Consider the following 24,673-nt stretch of genomic DNA (forward strand, 5'->3'; position numbering starts at 1 on the left):
TATGAATTTATTCACTTTGTTCAATCAACAGCATCATAGAAATGCAGTGCGCCAGATGCAAGACGCAGCGTTAAAAAGCAACGAGCTAAATGTTAAGCGCGAAGCGCAAAAGTAGCAATCTGCAACACCAGACAATCCTGGACAGTGTAAGCATAGATGAACTCTGTGACAAATTCGTGATGAGATCGGAGACAAGGAGACAGATTTTCGGACATTAGTATGACTTATAAGATAGTTCACTAGTTGGTTATGTTGTTTCCGTTCACCCTTTATAAAATTCACGTCATTGTATCTTTATTTTTATTTTTTCACTCATTTTATTTCCTGATATTTCCTTTAAAAAATTCATTTTTGGAGAAAGATTATTATGTCACAACTTATTTTTGTTTTATTGAAAAGCTGATGTAGGCCTATGTCACTGGCGTATTTCATACAAGTGATTTATAAATGTTCGTGATATCACATGATTTTTAACAAAATTCGCGTTTCTCCATTTCTGTTGCAATTTCTGTTTCAGACAAGGACACGATACGACGAATCGTCTTCCTTCTCTAATAATTTAATGAAGCGATAAAGCTTCGGCGCGTCGCGCGGGAGGGGAAAAACTGAATTCAGACAAGAACACGATACGACGAATCGTCTTCCTTCTCTAATAATTTAATGAAGCGATAAAGCTTCCGCGCTTAGCGCTAGATGGTCGAAAATGAATACAGACAAGGATTAAGAGTAATAATTTATTGAAACGTCAAAGCTTCTGCGCGGGAGGGCGGGAGCGAATTGCAATCAGACAAGGACACGATACAACGAATCGTATTCTTTTTCTAATAATTAAATGAAACGTCAAAGCTTCCGCGCTTCGCGCAGGAGGGGGTAAACTGAATTCACACAAGGATTAGGAGTCGAGAATGGTACATCGAATCGTCTTCTTTCTTTAATAATCTAATGAAACGTCAGAGCCTCCGCGCTACGCGCGGAGGAAGGGGAACTTGATTCAAACATTAAGGATTAAGAGTCGAGAATGGTACATGAAATCGTCTTCTTTCTTCAATATTTTAATGAAACGTCAGAGCTTCCACGCTATGCGCGGAGGAATGGGAACTTGATTCAAACAAGGATTAAGAGTCGAGAACGGTCCAACGTATCGCCTTCTTTCTCTAATAAGTAAATGAAACGTCAACGCTTCCGCGCTTCGCAGGGGAGGGCCCTCCCTGCACCCAACCCCATTTGCGCGCTTTGTGACTCCTGGCTACGCCCTTTGGGAGGGGTGCAACCCGGCCACACTCTTCTACCTCTTGATTGCTTTGATTCATTGCCGAAAATATTTTGGCACCTATCATCCCCCCAACCACGGATACAAATCGACACCCTTGCCCCCCCCCCCCCCCCTGCGTACCCGCCTGCTCACAGGTAATCTTGACTGATATTGTTGGGTTAATATAATCACACTTATTGAACATCTTTACCTGTTTGGAGAGACACTCGACTTTGTGACTGTCATGTTGAGCTAAGCTCGCCCCGACGGATTACCTTCTGCCCTTTGGGGACACAAGTTTCTAAGGAACATTTTTCAATCCAGCTGACATTTCTGTCACTCGTTTAAGGGTTATCGGAACTTTGTTTCATTTTTTTGCACACAAATTTGAAATTTTTAACCATATTAGTTTATTTTCTCATCAACATTTCTGTTATTTCAGTTTTAAAAACTAAAGTAATAAGTTTTTTGCCGGAGCATGGCACACATATTATGTGGATTTGGATTTTGCGTGGAGATATGCATGTGCTCCTGTACCTCCTAACAGGCGCGTACGCAGGATTTTTTCGAAGGAGGTGTTTAAAATTTGAAAATCGCGCCGAAAATTTCGCAACGACTCAGTCAGCCGCTGAATAAGCGAGGGGGGGGGGATGTAAGAGCACATTTATTTATTTATTTTTGTCCTGAAAAGGAGGGGGGGGGGGTAAGGTCACCTTTTTGGGGGTCACCCTTTTTTTACCACTTTTTTTTTGGGGGGGGGGGGTAAATTATTTAAAAAATTGAAGTTTTTTTTCTTCTTCCAGAACACAAACACACACAAAATTTGACCCCCCCCCCCCCCCCCCTGCGCACGCACCTGCCTCCTACACAGGGCAGTGATAAAGCTTCTTGTGCTTCAGGGTAGGCGGGTATCAGTTTTTGTTTAAAGTTTTATGCTCGGTTTTAGTTTATGGCCACCCCCCCCCCCCTCCACCGGTTCTATCCTCAGTCAGTTACTGGGGATCGGGTAGGGTCACTACAAATCACAACAAAATTGTGGCCTACTTTTTACCATCTTCTGTTTAGCCAATATTAATTAACCCTTTGGTATGCCTAACTGGCATGCGCACGTACCGGTATTGCTGACATTTTTCTTTTCTGTGTCCCCTTTTTTTAATCGTCAGTACATCCAAATCCAGGCAATGCTTTTCAACAACATGTCCTAACATATTTTTTCACATTTCTCGTTCTTTCTCGCTGGGTTTTTAATTTCTTTTATTCTTTCTGTCTATCTAATATATCTATTTATCTACCTATTTTTCTTACTTTCTTGATTTATTTACTTCTTTTTTTCTTTTTCTCTTCTAGACCACACCATAGATAGCTCTCTCAACTAAAAGTAGTCGACTTCTTCAGTTTTGATAGGGGGATTGTATTTACTCGTCCGACAGCGCACGTGAGAGTGATGTCGTTGCTTTTTATTTGCATTTCTTGAAATACTGTGTTACCGCCATGACAGCATTATCAAATTTAGAAGAAGACTTTATTCTGAAAGCGATCGAGGAATCAAAGGTATACCCTAATGACGTACAAATCGCTCATATATTAAGCAGATCATTTTATTAAGTCCCATCTGTTCAGATCGGTGTTAGCCTGGTGTGTAATCATTCATAGAACTAGAAAGTCTAGAGTCTAGACTAGTAATAACTTATATGAGCATTTTCTTGGTTATGTTGGTGGTCTGTTTACAACAAATGGAGAACATTGTCAACATTTATATTCTGCTTTTCTTACGACTGTAGATTATCCATTGAATTATTTTTTCTGTTGACGTTGTGAGCGTAATTGCGTTGCCGTTGCATATGCACTGCACTCGATCAGCTCTGTGACTGCCCAGTAGGTAAAAGAGTAGGGGCGCTGGTCAGAGAATAAGGATTTTCTGCATAAACGAGGATCATATTCGTTAACGCGTCCTCAAAAAATAAGGATCGTCCGCATTTTAGCAGATGTTTCATATTTCGATCGGCACGTTGAGTTGGCGATGCGAAAAAACTCAGCGAAAAAATTCGCTATGATTTTCTTGATGCATTTTACATTGACTTTGTACAGAGAATTAGGAAGACGGACAGGAGGCGAGTTGGCTCAGTTGGTAAAGCATCTGCCTATCTACCTAAAGATCCCGGGTTCGACTCCCACCAAGGCGGATGACTGAAGTCTGCGTTGTGTGTTAACGTGCCCCTTCCCTTGTTCATAGACGCAGGTTATGTCAAGTGGAAAACACTCCGTCCCTCGGATACGACGTTAAATGGAGGCCCCGTGTACAGGAGAGTCACCACCCTTGCACGTTAAGAACCCATTGCACTTTTCGTATAAGAGTAGGGGGAAACCTCGGTGTAATGGTCCACCTGCACACCCCAATCAGGCCGAGTATACGGCATCTGCAAGAATCTTCAGTATTGAAGGAGGCAGATTATCTTGAAGAAGAAGAAGAAGAAGAACCCATAAAATTAGACGGTCACAGACTCTCGGTGAACTAGGGTTATCACGCAGAATCCATTTTTCGCATCGAAAAATAGTGACCAGGATGAGGTCTATGGTGTAAGCCTGTAAGGTTATTCCTGATATCATACATGCATGAGTGGAATGGAAGATGGAAACTTATATTAGAAATTGTCTAAATTTGTGTGATGAATTGGGACTAATTTGTGTCTTATTCTTATTTCTTTGATCATTCTCTTCTTTTTTGTTCTTCTTTGAATTAGAGACTTGATGGCAGGCAACCATACGACTACAGAAGAACCAAGATAGAGTTTGGTGTAGAGAGGGGATGCTGTATGGTGCATATGGGTGACACAAGGTAATTCAGATAGTATCTCGTTCTAAACCAAAGTTCAATTTTTAGCAAGAAGAATTACAAATAACAAGATTCACACATGAATTTGATATGCAATGAGTCTATCTGTTGTTAAGAATGTGCATTAAAGCTTATCTGCCATAGTTTACAGGAGGGATTAGAGCGCCCTGCAAGGTCACTGGACAGGTGGTTATCTCATCAACTCAGCTCTCAGTTAACATAAGAAAAAGAGGATCATGGGGGACCAATGGTCACCGATTAGGCATTGGTTGTTGTAAGAGGGCGCAAGTAGCTACAAGTAGTGCAGTGGGCCTTTAAGCCCATGACTTTTTGAAATTTTAGGCAGATTAGATAACTTAAAGTTTCAAAAGAATTTATGGTGATTTTGATTCTTAGATTGCATATGGTTTGGGAATCCATTAAACAAAATGAAGTGATAACTGAGGCGACATACTGTAATTCAAAGTTATTACAGTGGGTTGCACCATTGATATAAACTAAAGACCTTAAATTAGATTTAACTGTTTTCACAGATTTTTAGAATGTACAAGTCTACTTTTCCTTTTTGCTATCAATGCAGGATTTTAGCCCAGGTATCATGTGAAGTTGTTGAACCCAAGGAAAACAGACCAAACGAAGGTCAACTCTTCGTGAACCTTGAACTCTCACCTATGGCATCAACCACCTTTGAAGCAGGGAGGTAAGAATTATGAGCTTTTGGTTATTTGCAGACCTGCTGTATTGTGTTTTTTTTGTTTTTGTAATCAAACTACTATAGATTGAAATGATGTGGTTTCGTGTGCATTATTACAAATAAAGAATTTTTGATTTAAAAAAGTATTTTAAAAATTTTTAATTTTTTTTTTTTTTTTAAATAAACAAAATTATTATTATTATTTTTATATTTTTAATAATAATAATAATTTTTCAGTTTTACACCCCTTTGTAAAGCTAGGAACAGGAAAGAAATTACAGAACATTAATTCAATAAATATACATGTTTTATTTTTTTATTTTTTCAATTTACCACAGTGTAACAGAAGAGGAAGAAGACATGTACTGATGAATATTCACCTTGTCATGTGTTATAACTATAAGTAGGTTTATTGCTTTGTTTTCTCAGGGAGAAATTTGTTAATTGTACTTCATTAATCTATTAGTAGGGCAATTCCACGGTAACGGAAGGACACTCAGACAAGATTTTTGAACTTCAGGTTCATACTAAAAGAACTGTTTTATTAGTATAAGATGTGAAACAGTACAGATATAATACCTATATAAGTGCCTTTAATTCTCCCCAAAAAAACTGTCATTATAGTTAAGTAGTTTAAGAATGTGCATATTAATTATCTCGGTAACGGAAGGACATAAAAATGGACATGGTTTTTCCAGTTAATTAGTGTTTATCCAAACTTTGTGAAGTTGATGAAGCTTTCCACTTGACTGAAACACATTTTGTTCCCCATAGTTTAATACATACTAATAAAACATTTCTTTTAGTATGAACCTGAAGTTCAAAAATCTTGTCTGAGTGTCCTTCCGTTACCGTGGAATTGCCCAGTATGTAGTAATCAGTGTTGTTAATTTGAATGTTTAAGGTACACAAAATATAAAGGTCTTGATGGGAAAGCAATGTATTAATCTCCTGCTATTCCTTCTTATCAACTTTCAGACTATCTGATTATGGAATTGAGCTAAACAGATTACTTGAGAGGACTGTCAAAGATTCAAGAGCAGTGGATGTGGAATCATTGTGCATTGTTGCTGGTGAAAAGGTTAGTTCCAATACATGTTATGTAGTAAAGTCTTTCAATTTATTCTTGGACATTCCCACCTTTATCCCTTTTATTCCAATATTATCTTTTAAATCAATTGTATGGATATTATTGTGTATATATTCTTTACTATGCTCCAATCATCAAGGAATTATGCTTGAAGTCTTTACTTTTATAAGTTTATAATTAAAGGGATCGTTTAACAATGTTAAATCTGAAATACACGGTCCTACATGTTACCAGTGACTGTGATATGGTATAATATTGAAGCTCTAAAAAAAAAATCGTGCTTCAAAATGATGAAGAAGTGCCTCAAAAGATTAAAAATCTTGAGTGACCGGTTTTACCATACTCGTTTTCCCCAATAGACTGTAGTGTTATGAAAACCGTTAATTCCAATCATTAATATCTTGATAATCAGACAGGCGATCGGCTTGTAAAAGTCATGGAGTTCCTGATCCTGACTGACCTAAAGGTTTATAATTATCATTGCAGCATGAGCTAAATCAAGTATTATTTCTAAAGGATCTAAGACAAAGTTACCAGATCCCTTTAAGTAATCTTAACATGCCTATATAAATGAAGCTGATAGCTCAAGATGGAATCACTAGGAGAAACGTGTGTTGTAGAAATTGAAAAGGTTACTAAAAAAATCAGCCATTAGACGGATAGCTAAATTTTATGAATGTGAATTAGGAAGCAATACAAGGCTTGCAACCAAATGTTACTCTAGATTAAATTGAGTATTATGTTGGAAATTCTGATTGTTCTTCTTGTTTAATTAAAGAATGAGGAAGGAATGACTTGTCAACAAGGGATGTTATGAAAGTTTAATCACCTTATTCCTATTTATTAGTTTCAAATATAAAATTCCTTTGTTATTATTATTGTTGTGTATACATTGCATTCTAAATATTTCTTTTCCTATAACACATCTTTTTTAGGTTTGGAAGATAAGACTAGATGTACACGTTTTGAATCATGATGGTAACATATTAGACTCAGCTTGCATAGCTGCCTTAGCAGCTCTATCACACTTCAGAAGACCAGATGTGACTGTAATTGGAGAGAGCGTCACCATAGTAAGTCTTAGATTCATAAATTTTACAAGACTACATATTTAAATATTTAAGTTTTTTAATGAATGTTGGCCCTTCTCAGTTGAAGTGTCATGCTTAATTTGTTGATCTGCATTTCAAAGTTGAAACATATATGCTGTAACCCTTGAATACTTTGTCCAGTATTCCCTTAGCCAGGTTTATTGTTTGCTCTATACCAATCATCGGGGGGGGGGGGGGGGGGGGGGGGGGGGGGTGGGGTAGTTCACACTTGTATCCTTGATCCTTATCTTGTGACACCCAGACTGTTCTTGAATAAACAATGTTTTTTTCTTTACACAAGATTACCCAAGGGTAACCCTATGATAGGATAACGTCACCAATGCTTGGCTAACCCTGTATGTTGTCCAGGGCCAGGTACTGTAGTATAATAGTAAATACGGTGCTAGCCCACATTGGTAATATCAAGTATAAACACAAGGGTGACCCAAGAAATAGTAGGTTAAGACAACCTCCACCACCCCCTCCCCCCTTTCCCTGTCTTTTAGCCCTGAACCTCACTAATTCATATTTACAATTTGATTTGTATTTAAACCACAATTACTTGATTATAGAACAATACCTATTCACCCATATTATAAATCAAATCATGTTTATTCCACTGTAAAAAGTCTTATTTTTGTAGGAAGCATTTACTAATGCCACTCTTTACCTGGTATTTTTTGTTTTCTTACAGCACTCACCACAAGACAGAGACCCTGTACCTCTCAATGTTCATCATATACCTGTTTGTGTTACCTTTGCATTCTATCACAAAGGGTAAGTTTTAAGGTATATTTTGACTTGGTAAGTTTTATACAAAATTGGTCCATTTCTGTTTTAAAGAGAAAGAGAAGCACTTCTTATATTATGTTGTAATAATGTTCTGTACAAAAAGGTTTCTGGTAGATCTCAGAGGGATTTAAAGCACTCGTAATATATCTGCTCTTGTTCTATTTTGTAGGAAGAGGTTACTTGTAGATCCAACCGAGAAGGAAGAGAAGGTGATGGAGGGAACGATGGTTGTTGGTATGAACGTTCACAGAGAGTTATGTACGATGCAGGTCACTGGTAGTATGCTCATACTCAAAGAGCAGGTAAGATCAATATCCTTCAACTTATAAATCGAGGGTTCAGTGACACAAAGACATAACTCCAAATTTTGCCTAAATGAGTATTTGATATCAAGATGTTCAGAAAAATGTGGGCTTTCCAGGAAACAAAAATACTTAACTCCACCCCACACCTCATTGAAGCCAATGGCTAGTGAAACATAGACTTAACTCATTAAGGCCCAATTGGACCTCGATCTTTAAACAACTTTTTTCTCAAAATAGAGTTACGTCTTTGTGTCACTGACCCCTCGAAATCAAACTATTTTTATCAGATAGACTACTGATAGGGGACTGTTGTGAAAAATTCAAACCAAGTCATTTTAAAATTGTTCAGCTGTTCTTATAACAGTTTATGAATTATCAGATATTTTACATCCATTCATCGTATTACAAACCTCTGGTAATAAAATGTGTGTACAACAGAGTATCATTATTTACAATGCCCATACAATAGTTGCCAAAACAAAAGTTTCCTCTATTAACACCTCTATATCCTGGACCATTGAGCTTACCAATTAAACCTGTCCGTACATCTTAGTAGGACCTCATTTAAGGTCGGAGGTATAACAACCTATACATTTTTGGAATCCTTATGACCAGACGAGTAATTTGATATGCATATTGACACGATTGGAACTATTTGAATTTCTATCCCTGTGTAACCTTTGTTGACCCCTCACGAAAATGCCTGGGATTTTCAAGGGGGCAGCCAAGTCAAAAATGTTCGGTATTCATCAGGGAACACAAAAACACTTTCAAACCTTTGTTCCCAGAGATTGGTCACGGGACCTACAGGTTTTCTCTCGTACTATCTTGCTAGAACGTTCACAATGAGTGCCAGTGATAGATTCCTGTCTAAGCTTTGGTTGATCCTCTGTACATGCAATAGTCTACACAAAGTAGAAGACCTCTAATGATTAGAAACAGGATATGGGGAGGGGGGGGGGGGGAGTGAGGGGTATTGTTTATTATCCTGTCTTTATCAGTGTACTAGTCTACTGTATAAAGTGACAATTTGATACATGAGTATATGTATGCTATGTGTAGTGATAAAGCTATTAAATCTAACAAGATGCAACTTGTTACTGTAATAGACGAATCAGCAAATGTACTTGGAAATATTGATTGATTATAATTTGGAAATAATTCAGAATAAAGTTTTTTGTGGTGAATGTACATTTACTAGTGAATTCATAGTAATTTGTGCTTCTGTTCATCTTTTGCCATTTCTACTTTTAAGTAATTAAAATAATCTACTGTAGCTAAGTGCTGCATTTTTAATACATTGGATATTTAAGTAACAATTGAAAGAAAGATAACTTTCAAGGAGGTGAAATGCTGATAGCAGTTACATTTTTGTACAGGTTTTTATGATAAATCCATTGATATTTGATTCAAGAAATGGAATTAAATGAAATATATATCAACTTGTTTGACATCTACCTCTAGATCATACGATGTTGTCAGATTGGTGTGGTGAAGGTATCAGAGCTTACAGAACTCATCAAACAAGCTCTAGAGAAAGATAAAACAGCAAGGTCAGTTGTTGTTCCTCTGAAATAAACCCCTTTTTTTTTGCAATTTGTAAAGGAATTTTTGTAAGAGTGCATTTAAGAGTCATAAAATATTTTTTCTTTGTTTATGAATTCAAATTATGTTAAATTGTCACTGGATTCTTTAATTTAAAGCAGAAACAGAAATGGTCATCTTTTATTGAACAAGTAGACTTGAATTATGTGAGATATTATTAAGTATTAGTGCACTGGACTATTCACAACTGAAGACTAAAAGAGGTGAGTATAACGGATACATCTTTGACAGGAAAGCATTTTTGGCATCACTGAAACGGTTCTTCACAGTGGCAAAGTTTGAAATAAATTTTATACTGAGAAATGAAACAATGATAATTTTGTTTTTAATTCAGTTAGGTGTTGTTGTGTTCCACTCTTGTAAGAAGATTACTCTAAAATGATCTAGAAGTCGATATACCTAACAAAACAAAATTATTCTCATGAGCAAGCTCTCGTTGTTTAATGTATGAGGGTGTTGCCTATTTCTTTGATTCAGAGCGGAGGGTAAGAAGTTTGGTTTTGCTGAGTCCCATCCTAAGAAGTCAATCACAAGTAAAGTCATTCCTGAGCAGACCCTCGACACATCGGATGTAGAAGATGAAGTCAGCCGTATCATGGAGACTGCTGAACTTCCGGAACAAGTGTATCCTTTAAAGACCGTCTGTACTAGTTTGGCTAGGAGGGATTAGACCACCCAGGGTGGTCACTGACATTAACTCAGCTCTCAATTAACATAAGAAAAAGAGGCTCACGGGGGACCAATGGTCACCGATAAGGAATTGTTTTCTATATAGAGGGAGCAAGTAGCTACAGGTAGTACAGTGATGCTTTAATACATTCCTTTTCTACCTTTCTTGCTCTATTTGATGAATTGGTTGTTACTGTAATATCGTAACCAGTAACCACATGTACACTTAACTTATTGCCTCCTGAATGAGAATGGTTCTTGTATATTCATAGAGCTATGAGAGACACTAATGGTCTTTATGTTAACAAAAATAAAACTCTTGGGGAATGTTTCACTAAGACTAAGATCGACTTTAAAGGTAATACAAAGTTTTGGTATGGGGTCATGAATTTGGTTCAAATGAACATATTGGAAGCATATGCGATCTTACAATATTCAGTGATTGTTGTCGTGGTTGAAATCGAGTCTAAAGTTATGAAATTATAAATAATAAACTCTTAATGTTGTATAGCTCCCTCTCAAGGCCAATATATTAATTAAGCTATAAAACAATGTTTTTTGAAAAAAAAATTGACCGATTAGCTATTCTCATTTGGAAATTATATATCACAACTACATATTCTGAAATCCTCATGGTCGCAGCTTCTATTGCACGGCCGTAGGCGCTATTTGAAATTTATCAACATTTACCGGAAGCACTGGTAAATTTTTATATTCAATTTTTCTCGAAAGCAGAAGTGTTTTAGGGGCTAAATTTTTCAGTGCTTATAAAACATCCAAATATATCAAAATTGTAAAGATTCACTATCCAACCAATTTTCAAAATTTCCCAAAACTTTGTATTACCTTTAAGTTGGACTTAAATCTGACAAGTCGTTCATGCAACTGTTTGCTCTCACCATTATGATCTTTAGATAATATTGTTACCTTCAATAATGAATTATCAAAAAATACAAATTCTGTGGATTTGTGACCATGATTTGTATGTCTTGAGAGAACCAAATGCCAGTAAATGGTGAGAGCAAACAGTGGCATGAACTGCCTGCCATATTTAAGTACAACTTAAAGTTGATCTTAGTCTTTGTGAAACACTCCCATGGAGTTATAGCTCTGAATCAGTGTCCTAGCTTGAGTCCAGCTAATGAGTGGGCCCTAATGTACTACAGGGAAAAAGTGCAGGAGGAAATGTTATCACCTGTTTATGGTGCCTTCTCTCTGTCCCTTTCATTCCCTCTCTCTTTGTTTTTTTGAATATTTTTGTTGTTTGATTCGAAGGGCATCACAACTTTTGAAAGGCACAATATGGACAGCCATACCTGCGTTGCATATTGGACTTTCTTTCTAGATGTCCATACTTGTAGAGTTTTCACAACTGAAAGCTTCTTTTAACACCATGATTAAGGCTTTGTAACATGGCTGTTGATGGATAATATTTGTAACTCTTTCCTGAACCTGCTCATTGTCATCAGATCAAGCAAGCTAGAAATCAAAAAGCCTGGATTAGGTCAGATAGGAGACGGGTTAACAAACTCTTGGCTTGATGATGGTGATGCAGACGAAGCGGAGGAGGAGGAGAATGGAAACAGTAAGGAGGAGGATGAGATGGAAGGAGCAATAGGATCAGAAGATGAAGATGAAGAGGAGGAGGAGGAGGAGGAGGAGAAGAAGATGATTGTAACAAAACCTAAAGCTAAAGACAAAAGAAAAGGTAAAGAGGATTTGCATCACAGATTATTCATAATGGTAAATTATTTCCAGAAGCTGAATTGTACAAGTTTATTTTCAGATTTTAAAAAAATAATTGTATGAAGGAAAATTGTATTCATTTAGTTGTCCAAGATAGCTGGGAAATTTGCATTTTATATATGAATATTAAAAATAAGACTTTTAGATGTTAATGTTAGTTAGAATGATGAATTTGTTTACTCTTTGCTCTATTTGTCTAATCTAATCTGTTTCCATTTTCTTGAATCATTTTAATCCCTGATGAATAAGCGCTCAAAATTAAGACAATACAAGATTATGGTCTTTAAAAATAGGACATTGCTGTTAATTTATCATGTATTGGGAACACTGCAAAATGAAAGCTTATGAATAATCATGTTTTTTTACATATTTTCTGTATTTAACCAGTATAATTATTTATTGCTTCTATTTCTTTTATAGGAAAGTCCAAGGCTTATGTATCAGACAGTGAAGAAGAGGAAACGTTCACATTAGACAATGCTGATCTTGATGTTATTCAAGGGTAAGTTGGAAACAAAGGATTACAGCAAGAATAGTGAAGGATGGAAAGTGAAAGGGAGAGGGTGGGAACAGATACAAATATTGAAAAGCTAATTAATAGTCATCTTTGACTGCTATTATGATCAACATATTTTTTTTAATAGGCTGCATATAGCCGTTTGAAGTTACAAATAATTACAGATGAAGAGGAGAAAAACACTAACTTGAATACAATATCAGAGTACAAGTATGACTATGGGAAAAAATAAAGGGATACCCATTAAATAGTCTTTTTTTCAATGGGATAGTGAATCAACTTCCATTCTTTTCTCTTTCCATTTCTACTTCTCAGGACAAAATCACAGAAACTATCAGAAGAATTGGATCTTACAGCTGCGTTGAAAAAACCCTCAGACAAGACTAAATCTAGAGGAAACACCAGAGCTAAAGGAGGAAAGAAGAAATGGAAGAAAGAGCAGAACATCAAAGATAGGCCATGAGGATACAAAATACAGATAATGCAAAGGACAAACAGACAAGTATGAAGAACACCAGTCCAGAGGAGGAGAAGCAGCTTGACAGACTAGTTTTGAAGACTGATCCAGATTCAGCAATGAATGGATCTGACAACTCTTGCTATCATTGCTAGCTACTGGATTTTCTCACCTCTACCATATTCCAGTTCGTCTGTTTATTCTATACCTGAGGGGTAGACTAGAAACTTTGTGCAGACTACGCCTACTTTTCCCTCTGTATGCCAAATATTCTCAAGAGACCATCAAATTATGTGGATGAATTCCATTTTGTGGGATTTGTACTCTTGCCTTCAGCTCACTCTAAGATGCCGTATCTTATATCTTTATATACATGTATTTTTTGGATGTTCTAAAAAGTCTGCTTATTGATTTCTCTTATTTCTTGCTCTCATTCACAAAAACTGCTTTCAACTTTTATTTTCCCTTTGGAGATACCCCAAAATATGCTTAGCATTCTGAGCTTTCCATGTAATTCAGTCAGAGCTGCTGTATCAAGAGGATTTATTTAAAGTTGTTTACATGGTTATAAAAATGTCCAACAATCATCTTTTCATCCTCCAGTGCTAAGGATTAATGTGGTGTTGAGCAGCATTTGCTGCATCTCGTATGAATAACAGTGTATTTGAAGGTGTCATGGTGTAGTGGTTCGTTCACTTGACCCTCAATTCAAGGGTTGAGGGTTCGAATCCCAGCTCTGCACTAACATCCTTCGGTAAGACATTTATTCTTTATTTCATCGTAAAGCGCAATCCAACCCTTGTAATAAGTTCATTTTATGAAAGCAGATAAATAAGATGAACAGAATGGTGAAAGTTTTGAATAAATCAGACCAAAAATAAGAGAAGTATGAATGTTTGGAATGAGATCACTAAATATGTGCATATTTCAAATTGGCAATTTGGTCAGTGGATTGTGACGTAGATTAAAACCACATTAAAACTTCTAAGATATCCCTTTGGTTTACACACAAACACTCTGACTTCATGAGAGTGTTACAGTATGCATTGCTGCTCACGCTACCTACACAGATGTGGGATTTTTTAAATAAAGATGACTGATTTACAAGTTAAACAAATGTTCAGATTCTTGTGTGAGTGGATAATTGCTCTAGTGATTCAGTATCTCCTTGCTGAGCATATCCATACAAAAGGCTCTATATTTGTGGTTTCCTTGATTGCTGGGACAACCATGAAAATGAGTCAAAATGAAATTTGATTTGGTTGTGTGAGATTTGGGCAATCTAAAATATTACAAATTTTACTTTGGAATAGTGAATGTATATGAGTTATATGAAGGAGAGATATGATAACAAGTGAAATCCCTGGAATTTTTAAATGTAGTTGAATGATTATTGTGATGAGGCACTTATCATTGGGATGGGTACGAGCTCATTAGGAATTTTAATTTACATGCATTATTTTTATTATTATTATTATAAGCCTGATAATATCCTATTTGGGTACAATGGCAGGGGGAAAGGAGAGTGAGAGGGAGAAATGGAGGTGCATTGTTTCCTATAGAAGATACAAGTGTTTTTTTCTCTTTGTTCCGCAATAGTTATGTATCTTCACAATCCTTTTCTCATATTATACCATCACAGATATGCTCTCTATTCATACTGTAGACTATCTTGCCAAATTTGGGGGAGAAGTATCACTTCACACTTGCGATTTTTATATGATTTTCTATGACGCAAGTACAAATTGGAGGTCGTTTCATACTTGTAAAACACAGACACTCCTTCTTCCTCAACTATCACACATTCTTATACATTCATGATTTCTTCTGTAGTTAACAGGGATTATGACAAAACTCAGGTACAATTGTACCTATGCATCCAAACAATGTCAAAGTAGATCACACAAAAGCTGATACAAACACAAAATGAATTATTTTTTGACGTTTTTGTTTTATTTTCAAACCATACTATAGACTTATGTATGCAATTACAACAGCTTACATTTGAACCCCTTTAACAGTTATCTACACAGGAAAATTCATGAATAATTACAAACAAAAACTTTGTTATTTTAAAGCTTGTGCTATTACTATGTCCAATGCTGGAAACTTGAGTTGTGACCAACAAGAACTCGAATACATACAATTCAAGTCGATTCAAAAATATGATGTAAGTATGAACGTATCTTTCCGAAAAGGCATTATATTCTTGATGTAGAACTGCTTATATTGTACTTTAACGCATCTACAACCTAAATGTTGATGATCGAAAGTCCATGCACATGTATTTTATGCTCGTATAACTTCTCATACAACACAACTGGTACACGAACATTTTAACTTTAAAGTGCAATACCTCAGAAATGATCACAAACTATATACGGCATCGTGCAAGACAACTTCCATGCAAGAAAATATGATCAGAATTCAATGAATATGACATGGATAGATGTCTTCAAGAACATTTTGTTTTCAAATGATGTAAAAGTGGATTTGTAAGACAAACTGTCCTATATGCATTGCAGATATTTGAACCTGTGCTTCAGTAATGTTGAGAACTTGTGAATACTCATGATTACACCTACGGTAAGTTCTGTCATTTCACTAATTAGTAATTGCCCCCTTGTATCACTGTACACATAGAAACATCTATACACAACAGGTGACTCCATACTTGCCTTACATAAAGTTTATGTCTGGACACATATTCATAAAGCCAAAACATTCTAAACCTTGCCCATTATTTCACCACAGTCTTCATTTGCTAGGACCATCAGTCGTAAATCATGTTCTTAAAGTTACCAATACATGTACTTAAAAGCCGCAACTAAAGATTCCAAAGAGTTGCAAATCAGATCCACAACTATCAACAGTTGTTGTCATATTTACAACCCAGCTATCAACAGATGTTAAGCGCATTTGGCATGGTGAACTGACTCACAACTAGCATTGGTATTTTACAGGTAATTGTCAGAAACCTGTTCTAGGTCTTCGAAGCACCAAATCTAAATCACAATTACATATGCAGCAGATTTAAGTATTGTGAAAAAAATAAGCTGAATGTTGTTATCTAACAAGATATTTGGTTAAGATAGCTTACAACCAGCAAGAAATACTTTTCAGTTTCAAATTAAATGTATACTGTTTGGTAGGAGAATTAACAATTATAAAACGATGACTAAATACAGTCACAAATGCCTTGTATAATACAATGGATGTGCGAAATTCATAAAACTAGCATATCTTGACACTTGGGGGGTTATGATTGTCCACAATGCTTTTTTTTCTCTTACATATTGAGGGGAAAAGAGAAAAAAACATGCCTGATGGCATTTTTATCCCTTTCATTGTGAAAAAATAAAGCTCTGAAACCAATACTACTAAGTGTTATCATACATAAGACGTACAGTTCTAAAATAAGATTTTAATAAGAAAAGATATTTAAGTTAAAAGGCTCGAATTGGCAAACAACATACAATATAGTGAGAATTGAGAACACAAAATCTTGTCAAAGTCTGTGAACTAATTTGAACTGAATACAAAAATTATGTAATAACACTCAGACAAGACGGAGGAATTTCACATACATGTACATCTAAAAATATATTTAAAAATCATTTCATGAGAGCAATTTGATTGATTGAGATGAGTCTACAAGTCGCATTAGATATTTGCATAGAAGCACTGTCAAAAAATGGAAAGTAAACTTGTAAAACATGATACCCCACACTCTTTTTTTTTACTTGTCATGTTTATTTGATTCTTCTCAATTCTCACTCAAGTTTAAGGCCAATATTCTACAAGATATGGTTATGATGTTTCCCAGAACAGTTTATTCTCTTTGAGATATGCTTGCCCCTATTATATAACGCCAAATGCAAAAAATAATGATGTCAACGCATTCCATGGCATGAAACTTTCACAAGTCTCAATCACTCAAGAAAATGTCTAACTTTACAGTGATCATGTAGAATCTTGGCCTTGTAAGAGTTCACTTTTTTCCTTTTTATCCTTGCGAAAATCACAAGATTTATACATAGAGCCATTAAAAAAAACAATCACACAATTAAATACATATAGCAAGTTTATATAAGTTTAGCAGAAGTATTAGAGCAGGAAAATATATCACAAAACTGAAGGGTAGGGGAAAGCGGTTTTTTTTTTTTACACTGCTGTCCTACCAAGTTACTCACCCAATATTTCACACTTAATACTGCTAAGAGTTGCTTAAAAAATAATGGAGTGCTGACGAGTATCGTTCAACTAAAAATCAGCACATTATCAATCATTCAAAATACAAGTCAAGATTTCACTTTAAAAAGGTATTCTCCGAACAGGTACAAAAAGTTCCCAAAATTTGTTCTGGTAAAGTGATGAAAATGATAAACTATGCTTATCTTATTTGAACAGCATCAGATTTTACATAATTCCAAGCTACTGAGTATATGTGCTGAAAGCAAAATCAATTAGAGAAAAGAGATTTTGAATAAAAGATTGACCCATTTATGGACATTTTCCAACATATCCAAACAGACGCAACTACCTAGGTCTGTATAAAGGGTGCAATATGTTTTCCTGAACAGATACAAAAATTTGGCATATATACAACAATACAATCAGCCATCATTGTTAAAAATACCATGGAAAACATGAGATACATGACTATTCATGGCAAGATTAATTTTGAGGAAGCATTCTCTCTCAACTTGTCAAAACATAAGAAAGCGTAACAATGCCTCCAAACCACCTTTCTTTCTTTCTCCCACACGCTTGGGTACAAGCAGCAAGGCAAAACAATGCAGACAAACCTGCAAATAAGCATGCCCTTGTAGTGATACCATTAAATTGATTTCATTAAACGATGGGGCTTCATGAAATAGGAAGAAACGAGACCTACAAAGACAATTTAGGAAAACATATGCACAAATGAAATATTCTATGGTGGCCTACAAACAATGCTAGCCGCCAGGTGGTCACTCCTTCTCTCTCTCTCTCTTAAAGTGAGTTGTTTCACTACAACAGCCATGAGAGGTGGCGTCACACCACTCATCTAATCGCTATCATCTGAACTTGAATCATCGGAGCTGGAATCAGAGGAACTTGAGCTGGAGGATTCCTTGACTTGACGCTTCATGGGTTTTGCCTTTGCCTTGTACTCGGCCATGGCCTGTTGAGGAACAAACAAGCAAACATTTAGTCTCCATTCTCCAACCCTCAAAATATTGTTAAGACTGAAATAAACTCTTTAAAAATTTACTGTAAATAACCTGGATATATACTTTGTTATAATGATTCTTTGTTATAGTGATGCGCAGAATGCCATCTTTCAAGCCATCCATCATATCTTGCAATGGGCAGCACCTTCCTCATACTGAATCCTTAACCTTATCTAATCATATATCTATCATGCCTTAAGGTATCAATCCATTGACCTTAGCAGCACCTTCCTCATACTGAGCCTTATCCTTATCTAATCATATATCTATCATGCCTTGAGGTATCAATCCATTGACCTTAGCAGCACCCTTCTTAAACTGAACCTTGTCAGCATCCATCTATCCAGCCACTATACCTACCTTGATGTATCTCTCCTTGTCCTTAGCAGCACCTTTGTCAAACGGAATCTTTTCCCCAGCAGTCATAGCTCTCCACCTGACGGCCAGTTCTTTGGCGATATCACCCACAGACCAGTTGGGATGAACACTCTTTATGGCTGCTCTGTTCTCTCCACTGAAGATGAAGAATGCTGACCTGGTGGCATTAGAGGTTGAGAATTCTTACTTGTAATGATAATAATTTTCTGGATTAGTCTGTAAAACATACCAATTCCATGCAGACAAACACATTCTCACATTAAATCATAGAATTTACAAATGAATAGAAAATTTCTTTGTTAGACCAATCTGCACTAAGACTGTTTACTTACAGATTCCTCTTGGGTGCATCTGGGTCTTTCCTGCGACGTCTTCTCTTGTTCTTCTCACCCTTAGGAGGCTTGTAGGACTGCATCTCACGATCGTATCGAACCTTGTCACGCATAGACTTCTCATGGAAAACACCCTTTCCCTTCTCCTCCAGAGCCTAAAAGAACACAAGCCAAAGACAAAATTATTTTCAATCACAAGGTGGTAAAACATATCAGGTATGCATCACAAAAAAGAGAAACAAAACTATTTCAATCTTATTTGGATGGAAAAAATCAACAACAACAAATTTCCCTCTACCAAAAAAGAAAAAAAAGAGAATTCGCGAGAAACAAATGGCATCAAACAACATTCCCCCTTTTGAGTAAAAATAGGGAAGAATAGAGAAAATAAGGGGAAAATCAGGAAACTTGGGATAAAATTGGGAAGAAAAAAAAATTGGGTAAATTTTTTTTTTTTTAAATTGGGAAACCGATTTAAATCAGGTAGGTAATTATCAGGCTTGTAATATCATGCGTGTAGATAAAAAAAATAAATAAATGCATACAGTTGTAATACCAAAAAAATGATAGTCCAGCGATCCCAACAAGCCCAAATCAGTAAAGATTGCTCATTTGCATAAATCTTTAAGGTCTGACTCTGACCTACGATTTCTGATTCATTTTCCACATGAACAAACAGGGAAACAAAGAGGGCTAATTATCAAAATGATCTGACATTGATAAGCCATCAATGATAAAAAAAAATGTTTAGCTTTTTTTTTGTCAATGAATAAAAATATGAACAAGGGAAACGCTCTCGGCGGTCTCGCCTGCATAACGCAATTCAATATGATAAACCAGAACGTCCATGACGTAGCGCTCATCCGCATCTCACAACAACAAATATCGTAAATTTTATGTGGTACACTTTTGAACTGGTCAAAATATAGAAATTTGATGCCCTGGAAGGGACATAATTTCATTTCATTTGCATAAAGTACCATAAATAATCAATGGAGCAAAATCTCACAATTCTGTGTAGAAGTTTATTGTTCCAAATTTAGCTCTACCAGATAAGGCAAAATCGGTCAAGAAATGAGGGAAAAGAAGCAATTTTTGTTATTTTTGGAATAAATTTGCATAAATTACCATAATTAATTAATGGAGAACAATTTCAAAATTCTGTGTAGAAGTTTAGTGTACCAAAGTTAGCTCTACGATATAAAGCAAACCAAATCAAAATCGGTCGAGAAATGAAGGAGAAGCCTTTTTTGTGATTTCGAATAAATTTGCATAAATTAGCATAGATAATGAATTTCACGATTCTGTGTAGAAATTTTAAATCCCCTCCTAGCCCTATCATATGAAACAATCAGAATCAAAATCGGTTGAAAAATAACGAAGAAGAAGCATTTTGAAAATCTTAATGTTGATGCCACAACAAAGTCTAAGTTTGTTGACCTTAAATGGCCTTTGACCTTAACTTAGTGACCTGACATTCTACTCACAGGATTGGGGAGACTCGATAACCCTATAGTCCAAGTTTCATTGACTAAGAACTTATACTTTCAAAATTATATCAAAAATTCAAAAACTTAACCTTAGGTTAAGTTTTCGATGATGATGCTACAACATAGTCCAAGTCTGTTGACCTGAAAATCTGAAATGACCTTTGACCTTGACTTTGTGATCTGAAATTCTACTCACATGATTGGGGATACTTGATTACCCTATAGTCAAAGTTTCATTGACTAAGAACTTATACTTTAAAAATTATACCAAAAATTCAAAAACTTAACCTTAGGTTAAGTTTTTGATGTTGACGCCGTCGCCGTCGCCGCCGCCGTCACCGGAAAAGCGGCGCCTATGTCTCGCTTTTTGCTACGCAGGCGAGACAAAAACATACTGCTAAAATGATCTATTTCAGATTTTGTTTGTTTTTTGTTGATTAACTGTCAGGGGAAATTTACCAGGCAGCCATTTTGAGAAGAAAAAAAAGGGCCTCCTCCTTCCTATTTTTCAAAAAGGCAGGATATTTTTTTTTTTTTTTTTTTTTTTTAATGGCTTGCAGCTAAATCTTACCTTCCATCTTGCTGAGCAATCTTTGGAGAACTCTGCAAACCTGACAGGACTGTTAGGGTGGTTCTTGCCATGCTCTGCTCTGGAATCCTGTACAAAGTAAGCGTATGCAGACATACGTCCACGAGGCTTTGAACTGTCTCGGTCCTTCTTGCCCATGATTGTCTCGATGCTCTTCACTTACAAAATCTGTAGATAATTAGAATAGATGTTTGGAAAGTTCATTGATTAAAATGCAATGGAATCATCAGGGGCAAATCCTGGATTCTCTCAAAAGGAGGCATAATTCGCAAGAACCTCTGACATAAGTTTGGGTTTCAAGCTTCAAAAAGAAGCACAAGAACAAAATTATAGGGAACTTTTATATATTGTATATTTTTATTATTCTTACTAGAAGTAGTAGTTGTAGTAATTATTATTAATTGTTAATAAATATTATTTTCATTATTATCATTATAATGGTACACCAGATTGGGTATTAAAGAGGGCATGCAATGGCCTATTGTGATAGCCTGGGCCCTCCCCCTGTAAATCTGCCATTATTATAAATGTCAATAATTTGTTTTCACTTCTACCAGGGGTGATAATGAGCACTAAAAAAAAAAAAAAAATTTAAATTTCCCCCTCAACCACGCCCCCCCCCCCCCCCCCCTGATTAAAAAAAAGAAGAGGATTCGGGGGGATGGCATCTAACAATGTTCCTCCCTTTTGAGTAAGAAAAAATGGGAAATAATAGGGAAAAATAAAGAAGAATAGAGAAAATAAGGGAAAATCAGGAAGAAAAAGGCCATTTGGGATACCAATTTCCTTTATAGTTATACACATCTTCTGCAAATACTTGTCTTATCTCAACTAGATTATGATGAGCAGATTCTTAAAATATCACCCTTTTTGACCATCTAATTTTAAAATGGACCATCTACTTTTTCTTTTTTAAACAGATGATCAATGCACAAAACCAATGGGCTCCTGAACGCCCTCAGAGAGACAACTTAATAGGGGGAAATTTTTTTTTTTTTTTTAAAGCTTTGTTCTTTTGTAAGCAAATTCTTAAATATTTGAGACAGTTTCTGAAATGATACTAACCATCTGTAAGCAAACATCAAACTCTTGTGGTTAATCAGTTTGACAATCGACATTTTTTGTTAATGGCGAAAAACATAACTAAAAGGTAACTTAATTTCCACTTCCAGCATCTGGTACCATTATTAATCAAACTTTTACCTAAGGAAATTAAGTTCATTTATCTAGTTAAACCAACATGTCGAAAAATGAATTGATAATTATAATGTTAACACTTTGTCCTCAGGTGAGGATATTGGTTAATTTTATTTAAGACAATTAAAAACTGGACTCTTAACTTAGAAATTAAGTATATTCTAAGTAAGTAAGTATAGTATGATTGCATTGTTAAAATAATATTTAATTTTGAAATGAGTTCAGATTCAGAGGGAATATGAATTTAAAAATATTATCAACTTAAACATAGACTTTAAGTCATAACATGATTATATAAACAATAGAACATATGATTGTATTGTTTATATATTCTTTAAATGAAATTATATTTAAGAGGGGAAATAAATAAAATTATATTCCACTTAAACTCTAAATAAATTAGATAAACATGCAAGAAAAAAATATTTAAGTAAAAGCAACAGCATTAAAATATGAGAGAAGTCAATTTCAAAATGACATGATCTGACCCAAACAAGTTTTATTCAAAACCACTAGACTATGCTTGCCCATGCCATATTCCAATGGAGTGCTGAAATCACTGGTCCCATACATTGTTTCCTCTATTCACCGCAACGCCGCTCCACACTTACGCTCAACTAGCCGCCTCAACTTTCCCAATTCCGACGTCAAAGCTCGGCTTAGAATCCCTCCTTTGTGCCAACAGAGCACGCACTGCGTATAACAGTGGGCGAACCCCATTTATGCAAATGAGATGCATGACACCATCCTCAAAAAGTCCCTTAAATCCACACCAAAAATCAAGAAAATGACTGTAGAAATGCCAGTATATTTGCAGTAGGATGTTTCCCATGTCGATATACAGGTTATGTTGATAGTTTTTTTGCCATAGAATGTTAGTTGTAAGAGCCCCGGTGTGATTTACTTGTAGTGTACATGCAGGTCCGTGACAGGGAAAGCTACAGCCAACACAACAACATGCATACAATACATACGGCACGGCCTCATATATGACTATGCGCAATGCCAATGCGTGCCGTTCAACCAACATCAACCCGAGGCAAGAGCGGTGAAAAAATGGTAAAAATGTCGCGTCCACCATCTCTACACAAGTTGAGATGATATGCCACGGAATTCTGTCCTTTAGATTTTGGAAGGTCTCGGAGAATTTCTATAAATGTGGTACCGAAATGTTCCGTACATTGCTGCGGACACTTTAGTGCACGTTTCAATGGGTTTGTATATAAAACTGCGAGATATATTGGTAGCATATACAGGGCATTTGTAGGGAAACGAATGTTATGTATGGAACAAGATGGCAGCACCGGCGGGGTCAAACAAAGCCTCAAAAAACAACATCGAAAACGTCACTCACGATTTCATGAATGAAAGTGCCCCTAAATAAAGCTAATAAAGGGAAACGAAACATGAGAATGCAAAATCAAACCTTGGAAGTTCAAGTTTGACATCCTAATTTCAAATGTACATGTGTTTCTACACGAAATCTCTACTAACAGTCGACTATACAGAGAGTTTTTAGTGCAGAAATCAACGATGCTACGTCTCATACATAGTCACGTAGGCATGTCACTTTGACAAGCGACGAGATCAAATGGTGTCCATAAAAAGACCTCTAACGAAATAAAAAATAAAACGTCTTTCGATCGTTTTGGAGGATTTAGTCCGCACATATGCTTTTAAGCGCTCCGTAAAGTTTCAGTAAAAATCATCAATTCAAAATGTAAAAAATGTCAAATTTTGCATGTCGATACCATTCGAAAAAGACGACGTCAGGCTCCAACTCCAAGTTCCACTGTCTAACACGCAACCCAATGGAGATGTAGAGGTTCACTTCAAACGCCGAGAAAAACCATTAAATCCTTTTTAAAAATCAACAACATCCTGAAAACATTAGCTAATACTGCAACTAATATATTCGCACAACTTTCAAAAATCTCAACAACTTTCTCTGAATAAAATAAATAAAACAACTTACCTTACGGAATCTCGAAAGGGAATGCAGTGGATAACAGCTACGTAGAGTTTGCGTGTAGTTCGGCTATGTGAAGACGCGCAACAATATACCCACGCCAAATGACAAGGCTGGCGGCGAAGATAGGTGTATGCTGATTGGTCATTCCGTAGAATGAGCGAATGTTTGACCAATCGAAATGCATTATAAACCAGCAGGGGAGAACTGGTAATTTATGCCGTCTGCTACGATACGTATCATGTGATTGCATAGCGGGAATAATACATGTTTACATGGCTAACCCTTCGCAGGGGAAAAAGTAATAAAAAACTTCAAAATATCAGAATGCACTAAGATTACCAAGAATATAGTGAAACATATCCATCTAAAAATATTCTATGCTCCTGTATATTAAATGATTTTGAAGGTATAGGGAATGTCGGGCTTTGTGTTTTCTTTACGATGATAT

At 35.9% G+C, this 24,673-nt stretch overlaps 2 protein-coding genes across 2 annotated transcripts; one reads left to right on the top strand and one right to left on the bottom strand.

The window, feature by feature from the left end:
* The first annotated feature begins 2,633 nt into the window (after positions 1-2,633).
* LOC583847 (exosome complex component RRP45) lies at positions 2,634-13,588 on the top strand. The gene is made up of 12 exons (XM_030980307.1): positions 2,634-2,803; positions 3,994-4,088; positions 4,666-4,785; positions 5,758-5,860; positions 6,805-6,942; positions 7,655-7,737; positions 7,922-8,054; positions 9,522-9,610; positions 10,140-10,286; positions 11,801-12,039; positions 12,498-12,579; positions 12,910-13,588. The coding sequence occupies exons 1-12, from the start codon at positions 2,744-2,746 to the stop codon at positions 13,055-13,057; spliced, it is 1,437 nt and encodes a 478-aa protein (XP_030836167.1). The 5' UTR covers positions 2,634-2,743; the 3' UTR covers positions 13,058-13,588.
* A 3,474-nt stretch (positions 13,589-17,062) lies between these two features.
* HMG1 (high mobility group 1 protein) lies at positions 17,063-24,284 on the bottom strand (the record flags this gene model as incomplete). The annotated part of the gene is given in 5 exon segments (NM_214543.1): positions 17,063-18,218; positions 18,628-18,802; positions 18,978-19,132; positions 21,039-21,224; positions 24,229-24,284. Coding segments are annotated over 4 exon segments (603 nt in total). The 3' UTR covers positions 17,063-18,101.
* Between the last annotated feature and the right edge of the window lie 389 nt (positions 24,285-24,673).

The sequence above is a fragment of the Strongylocentrotus purpuratus genome, unplaced genomic scaffold (genome assembly GCF_000002235.5).
Source record: "Strongylocentrotus purpuratus isolate Spur 01 unplaced genomic scaffold, Spur_5.0 spur5_scaffold_11, whole genome shotgun sequence".
Lineage (NCBI taxonomy): Eukaryota > Metazoa > Echinodermata > Echinoidea > Camarodonta > Strongylocentrotidae > Strongylocentrotus > Strongylocentrotus purpuratus.

Coding starts and splice junctions, on each gene's coding strand:
- LOC583847 (XM_030980307.1), top strand. CDS start 2,744: ATGACAGCATTATCAAATTTAGAAGAAGACTTTATTCTGAAAGCGATC. Junction 7,738..7,921: donor TTTGCATTCTATCACAAAGG/GTAAGTTTTAAG, acceptor TCTATTTTGTAG/GAAGAGGTTACTTGTAGATC. Junction 9,611..10,139: donor GAGAAAGATAAAACAGCAAG/GTCAGTTGTTGT, acceptor TCTTTGATTCAG/AGCGGAGGGTAAGAAGTTTG.